This window comes from Magallana gigas, chromosome 8 (assembly GCF_963853765.1).
Source record: "Magallana gigas chromosome 8, xbMagGiga1.1, whole genome shotgun sequence".
Lineage (NCBI taxonomy): Eukaryota > Metazoa > Mollusca > Bivalvia > Ostreida > Ostreidae > Magallana > Magallana gigas.
In genome coordinates, this window is record NC_088860.1 from 17248945 (window position 1) to 17256970 (window position 8026).

The 8026-nt window shown below is 31.7% G+C and overlaps 1 protein-coding gene across 2 annotated transcripts; it reads left to right on the forward strand.

The window, feature by feature from the left end:
- The first annotated feature begins 50 nt into the window (after positions 1-50).
- On the forward strand, positions 51-7541 carry LOC105329524 (polycomb group RING finger protein 3). Of its 2 annotated transcripts, none has more exons than XM_011430808.4 (11): positions 51-81; positions 1596-1697; positions 2922-3063; positions 3418-3514; positions 3607-3662; positions 4590-4643; positions 4902-5067; positions 5515-5539; positions 5668-5769; positions 6048-6143; positions 6919-7541. In XM_011430808.4, the coding sequence occupies exons 1-11, from the start codon at positions 70-72 to the stop codon at positions 6991-6993; spliced, it is 927 nt and encodes a 308-aa protein (XP_011429110.2). In that variant the 5' UTR covers positions 51-69; the 3' UTR covers positions 6994-7541. The 2 variants fall into 2 exon arrangements, with proteins under 2 accessions (XP_011429110.2, XP_034328496.2); XM_034472605.2 differs by having other exon boundaries at positions 72-123.
- Positions 7542-8026: the final 485 nt, after the last annotated feature.

Below are 8026 nucleotides of genomic sequence, written 5' to 3' on the forward strand. Positions count from 1 at the left end.
TATTTTGAGCTTCCGAAATTTCGTCCAATGAAAACTTATCTCATAGCGGCGTTTGGTTAATTCTTCAAAATGGCTGCTACAGTAAGTTGTATTGCGAATAGGTGATGCATGGACGCATCTAGAGTATTGAATACTTTATCCACACTGCTTTTAATATTTTTATACAGATGCTCACTTGCTTTTCATTTCATTGGAGTTGCGTTGTAGTTAAATAAAATGAGAAAACATTGTCAGACTGACAGAGAAATAGTTTTAAAATAACTTTTCATGTTAAATTGCATATTTGTTAATTAAAGATAAACAAACTTGTGTAAAAGTTTATGCACCTTTTACCTTGACTATTGAGTAATATTTTCAATTTGATATTTACAAACTATTCTTTGGAAAATGTCTCGTTAATTGTCAATTTTTCACATATTTAAAATTCAACAGAACTAGATAGATAAAGGTTAGATATTTTGATAGCTGCAGGACTGTAGCCCCCTGTCTGAAAAAATTCGGATGGACGACCTGGGAGATACAGTGCCTCCCATAGTAAAAAACTGCAATTTACAGCGCACAAAAAATTGCGCTAGTTTTGTACTTATTTACCTTAAAAAACTGCAATTTACTGCGCACAAAAAAATGCGCTAGTTTTGGACTGATTAATCTTATTTAAGAACACATTCTGTACAAATATTTGATCCCAAAAAATTCCTCGGCCTTTTACTACAAATATTGTCACTTCACTTGCCTCTGATATTCTTTTAAACACCATCCCCAGCCCTGTAAATTAAAGTGGTGTAAGTTTGTTTACATTTAAAAATGGCGACTCTCGATCTCGACATAAATTAACATACTTCATTTTCCGAGGTCGGTTATCATGTTTAAGAGAAAGTCTGCGGCAAGTAAAGTGACGATATCAGTAGTAAATTTGCTGAAGAATTTAATGGTTTTAATTATTTTTACAGAATTTGTGTGAAGATACTATAGGAGGCACTATAGCTCCCAGGTCGTCCATCCGAATTTTTTCAGACCGGGAGCTACAGTCCTGCAGCTAATATTTGGACTGACGCTTTTATAAATTTTGGGACATTCCTTCATAATTCATAGCTTGAACATCGAGATCGTATGGATATTGAGCAAAAGAAGATGCTAAATCAAATCAAATATACCGGTACCTGCAGTAAAAGAGGCACACATGTGTATATTATATTTATCAATTTTAACCTGGATTAAAAAAGAGGCTTGGACTGAATTTTTAAAAATAAAATATGAAGGATTGACCTCAGACTGATATAAATAACTAAGCCCAATCTCTACTGTGATTAATGATAAAGTTAACCATGGAAAGAAACTGATGTAAATCAGTTTTGATTTGAAACTGCTTCATTAATTAAAAGTCCAGAACGTAATGGTTGGCCTTTTAATGGCACATAAGGAGGCATAAGATTTGGCAACTATGCAGGCAGAGACCATCAGCATTTTTTTTCAAATGTTAATGTATCATGATGAATCAGATTCACATATGCATTTTTATTTTATGGTGGATATTTATGATGATTGTATAGATCTGTCAATATTTAATTATTCTTTATGTCTAATTTTTTATCAAGGAAGTAGAGGAACTCTCCAATGAAACTGAAAAGATAAATTTGTCATCTGAAAGTGTGTCTAAACCTGAAATAGCATCTGAGCCAGCATCATTATTGGAGCAGGTCAGTAGTTCTGTAGGTTTTATCACATTGCTTATGAAACTTTACAATAACAGAACTTTAGCTTGCAGAAATGTTGCCCTAAATACTGGAGTTCCATGAATATTTATGGTCATCAGTTTTGAAGAATTTGTTGAAAATCATGATTTAGAGGATATGTTAATGTGGGCAATGATCCTATCAATCGGAAAGGTTGCAAGACATTGCACTTCAATGAATGTTTAATTGATTAATTTAATTAAATAATTAAAATTAATGTCATCTCAACAAACAAAATCCTTGAAATTGGTATTCAACAAATATTGATGAAACCACAGTATTTGATATTCATGATCATTGCTTCAGAGAATCAAAGTACTGAAGTACTGACGGGAGTTGATTTTATAGATTATCATTTATTTTAAAATCAACTTATCTTGCATGGCAATTAGTTTCTAGTCTGTATTTAAATTGCACACTTTTTTATTATATGGATTTTTTTACTTTACCGACAAGAATTTCAAGAAATCCCTTATGAATCATGTTGTGTAATATTTAAAGATTTTAAACTATGTATGTATGTAAACAATTCTAAAAATCGTATGGATCCAGGCACTATTGATATCGAACTCTAGTCTCGTTCAACCAGACGCTCGGCTGTTTCCGTTAATCTCCGACAAGCAAGAGAGCCTTTCTGCTTGTCGGAAATTTACGGAGACAGCCGAGCGTCTGGTTGAACGAGACTTTATTACACTCTGGCGTAGGAACACATGAGATTACAAAAATACCTAAATTGTTCGTATTATATAAAATCTGACTATTTTCAAAGTGTTTATCGATAAGTTTCCTTGAAAAACAATGCTTCAGCATACGTTACATTGAATATTTCTATTATTTTCAAGAACTAAATCTTGTCAGCGGCGATGATTTGTGCTTAGGTCCAAACACTGTTTCACTTTTGGTTTGCCAGAGTAACTGCATAGGAGAGTTGATTAAAATCAACTCCCAAAAAGTATTCAATAATATTTATCAATTACAAAACTCATGTCAAAATTCAGTTTTTGTTATTGGTTTATATGGTCATAAAAAGACAGTATTTCTATAGATTAAAAAACATGATTAAAATGATTACTTAGTATTCAGGAAATGCATTTGATGAAATACATTTTTATGAGTCACATTCATATAAATAAGTCACAGCATTTTGATTCTTCTCTATCTATATGTATGAACTATATTTTCTTCCAGCTCAAGTTACTACCAGAGCCACCCAGTCTCAGCAAAGAACCCATAGTGCTACAGCTGAGAGAGCTGAACCCCTATATAACCTGTGCTCTTTGTGGGGGCTACTTGTATGAAGCATCTACCATCACAGAGTGCATGCACACTTGTGAGTAGATCAATGTTTGAATTGAAAAGTATTTGGTTGAAAGAGTAAAAGTGCTTTATACTGCACTTTATACTGCTTTAAATGCTCTGGTATAAGGCAAAGTTCTGGTGATTAAAACACCATTTGGTATTTCCGTACTCTCGTCACTTGAACTAATTTTCTGCCAACCATCCTGCATGCTAGCTGCTAAAACAGCCATGAAAGATACAGAGTTTTATAGAAAAGTTTAACTGAAATGACAAGACATCTACAGAATCTCTTGTTTTGAAAAATTTTCTTTTTTGAAAAGGGATGTGTAAATAAATTACCAGTATTCAGTAGACCATAATTGCAAGTACTAGTACTTTGTTTCAGTCTGCAAAACATGCATTGTCCGTTACACAGAGAGGAGTCTGACTTGCCCTACTTGTGACACCCCTATCCACCCAACAGATCCTTTTGTTCATATCAGGTAATTTAAGCTACAACTCTGCTATGGATCAATTAAATGACTCACAATGCACTACATTTTTCCTGGAATTAAAGTTTATGTCTTTGTTCCAGACATGACAGTACTTTACAAGACATAGTTTACAGACTCTTGCCAAAAGTTGCCGAAGGTATGCCTCTTTACAATAAAAGCCTGGTTCAATCATGTTAAAATTGAAATTGGTTCTTTTCTTATTGTATATTTTTTTCCCCTGCCGCAACGCGGAGAGGGGACATAGAAATGCCGGGCGTCCGTCCGTGTGTCCGTCCGTCACACTTTTTTGTAAGCGCTCTCATGCCTACAAATTTTGACGGATTTTCATTAAATTTATACCAAATGTTTATACCACTAATACCTTGGTCAAGTTCGAAAATCAGCATTGGTCGATACTTTTTGTTGGAGTTATGGGACTTTGCAATAATGACTCTGTTTTATCCAAAAATTGACCTTGTAAGCGCTCTCATGCCTACAAACTTTGACGGATTTTCATTAAATTTATACCAAATGTTTATATTACCAATACTTCGGTCAAGTTCGAAAATCAGCATTGGTCGATACTTTTTTTTGGAGTTATGGGACTTTGACCACAATAATGACTCCGTTTTATCCAAAAATTGACCTTGTAAGCGCTCTCATGCCTACAAATTTTGACGGATTTTCAATAAATTTATACCAAATGTTAATACCACTAATACTTTGGTCAAGTTCGAAAATCAGCCTTGGTCGATACTTTTTGTTGGAATTATGGGACTTTGACCACAATATTAATGACTCCGTTTTATCCCAAAATTGACCTTGTAAGCGCTCTCATGCCTACAAATTTTGACGGATTTACATGAAATTTATACCAAATGTTTATATCACTAATACCTTGGTCAAGTTCCTAAATCAGCCTTGGTCGATACTAGTATAGATCTACTGCTTGACCGGCGGGGGACCCAGGAATTCTATTCTTGTTAAAATAAATATTTAAATGAATATCATGAATATATATGTATATTCTAATGCTATAAAAAATAAATTAAGTTTTTACTATAATGAGTGGGTTTTTTTTCAGTGGAGCAGAAGAGAGAAATAGAATTTTATGAAAATCATGAAAAAGAAACTGGAGGTAAAAATAATATGTGTGTAAATTTTATAATAGCATATTGATGATACATGTACAAGTATGTCAAAAAAAATATCTCTAAATACAAATGTTTTGTCATATGCACAATATTTGCATTTTAAAACTATGAAGAATGAGAAACAGTACACTGTAAGCAACATGTTTTGTTGTATTTGCGAATTCAGAATTCACTATAAGGACTAGAGTTATTTGTAACTGTTTTGCTGTGATGCGTAGATGACTCCTTCTCTTATTTTACAGAGGTAATTCTTCCCAAACTACAATTACCTCCCTCCCCTCCAAGGACCCCTCCCCCTCGCATGGACCAACCTCTCCTCCCCAGCGAGTACATCCGCAAGAAGAAGAAGGAACCAGTGCTGGGGAACTTCAGATCTCTGTTTGTCTCTTTAGTGCTAACACAAATCAGGTTAGTACCAGTACATACACAAGGTCAGAACTGACTAACAGAAATGAAAATGTACCATGTACTTTTACAGTACATGTTTTATACTACCATGTTTGTTTTAAACCTTACAATTGTACATTTAGTTCTCTGTTTTTTAATGCATCCTCATTTTGGGAGAAGGAGAGGGAATAATCTTTTTCCAACATTTTTTTTACTTTTTCTTGGGAACTTCACTCAGTTTTAAGCTAATAGGTCACAGATAATGTTTACCTAACATCAAACTCTTGTCATTACTGGTAATTGATAAAGGTCAATCCAATTTACACAATAAAAACACAAAAAACTTGATTTATGGCACCTGTATATTAAATGTCTACAAAATTCTGAAAATACAAAAACTACAGGCGAGATCAGGATCAATTTATTAAGAGTATCTTTATCATTAATTGTTTTATTTTTTTTTTACAGTGAACAAGAAGATTTAGATGAAGAGGTATTTTATTCCTTTATTTTAGTTGTCTTGTACTTGCAAAATACATTAATTTATGAGAAAAATATTTTTAGATTAACTAAATACTAAAAACATGCTTTAAGTATTGTCATGACGTTGTTTATATTTAGTTTGAACTTGAGAAGCAGTATATAAGAGTCACCAAGAGAGCAACAATAGGAAATGTTAAAAGCTTTATCAAGAAGAAGTTACAGTTAGAAAATTATTTCACAGTAAGTCATGTTGTCATATAATTACACAAATGTTTCACACTTGATGGTAGAAAGAATCTCATAAAACAGTATAGAACAAAGGGAATGGAATTTTTGGTTTTTTCATAGTTGAGAAATAAATGATTTCCCATATTAACAGAAATATTAATACATGTATAGACACATTTTTTTAAATAAAAAAAAAAATTATTCAAATTCATTCTTTTACTTATCCTTCGTTGATAATTTTTCACCAAATTGACTAAAAATTAATGGTAAATTGTATGTTTGTTTGATAGGTTAACATTTTTCACCCTGAAGAAATAAGTTCAATTGGATCCATAAAAGAGGATACAACATTAGAAAGTGTACGAGATAATTATTATGCTGGTCAGGTAAGGCCATTACATTTACACTAGAAAACGGCAAAGTAATGTAGAATTGGGCTAGAAAACATAAATTATTCTTCGTTAATTATCGGGTATTATATTATAAATGTTGACTGGGGTTGAAGGCTACATTAAAATATGAAACATTGCCCTAGAGGAGCAGAAGACAATATTTTCATCCAAAGGAGGCTCATATAATCAATTCTTTCCAACCCAGCCAACCTTTGTTTTGTTATATGTAAAATATAACATCACTTAAAGGTTTTGAAAACAAATCACAATCAGAAACATTTCAGTTTTGCACAAAATTCAAGAGTTTAAGTTTTGGTGTACTTGTTACAATTTAAATATCTTTGTCATCTAGTAAACAGTCCCCTACAATACTCTTCCACTCACAGGAATAGCAAATATTCTAGCTGCTTATTCCTCCTTAGTAAGTCTTAATATCTTGTATCTATTCTATTCTGGCCCCGCCATCACCAACTTTCCTCAAGTCAATACTCAGCCTCAAGTCTGAGTTTTTACCTCAAATTCATGTGCTTTTCCCTCTAACAATTTGAGTTGAGGACTGAATTGAGTGATTTAGAAATGTTGGTGATGCCGAGGCCTGATAAACCACTTAGCAGGTTTCTTACTGTCAAAATGTGGAGTGAAAAAGCTTAAGTCTTAAATTCATCATTTATACCATACTTGTGTCAATTGGTTAATTAACTAATATTATCAAGTTAAAAGTTATTAATGGTTATCATGAACTGAATATATTTGGGTGGGTTTTTTTCAGGACTGTTTGATTGAACTCCATTACAAAGTAGATCCAAAAGAAGAGGAAGTTTTGAAAGAAGAAGAGATAACATGATGATTTCCCCATTTCATTGTTAATATTTTTTAATTTTAGTTTTACGCATATTGTTGTTGATTTTGTTATCCTTTACAAATTAAATCTATACATAAATAACACAAATATTCTTAATATTGTATTTTAATGCTGTTAATATCATAGTCAAAATATATACATGTATAGAGGTACAACCTGTAATAAAGAAGAAATAAATTAAGAATCTTTTACAACAAAAAAAGGATAATGTCAAATTATAAGTGCATTTATATGAACAAAAATGCAACTTGGATTTTATTTTTAAAAAGCACTAATAGAAAAATTGATGTAAACATATGAAAACACAAAGTAGCATGGCTGATTATGCAGTGTCATTTTGTTGTAAAGTACACCTGTGTACAAGATTGTAAGCATTGACTGTAAAATAATTCTAAAATGCTACATAATAGTACATATACAGGATGTCCCAGAAAATCTTCTACCGTTTGAAATTTGTATAAATTAAAAAGTATTTGGCCAAAACTTGTAAACTGTGATTCAAATAAAAAGTAATATTGTTTAATTTTCCCCAACATAAAATATGGGAGAAAAACATGGGTTTTTTTAAATTATGATGTCACAAAAAATTGCATCATATTTCTTTGAATGAATTTTATTTCAAATGAATGGGCAGAAAGAGCATGCGTTTTTCGATAAAACCGTATTATCATACACAGACTCTAGATATAGTTGTATGAATTATGAAAAAAGAATACCTTGGAGAAAGCAACTTAACCCAAAAAATTACATACTTACAGGAATATATGTGCTATTTTAAGCCCTGTTATAAGATTGATTTACATATTATATTTGCAATTCTTTAAAGTCTTATGATTTGATTAATTCTGATTTAAACATTTTTTATTGAACAAATACATTTTGTACAAAAGGTTTTTCAAAATATGTTTACTTTGAATTTCTATTCAGTCATTTTTAATTAATGTGGTCAATCTGGTTTAAAAATCACAGAATATAATTTCTTTTGTTTCTAACATCATATTGGAAATATATGGCA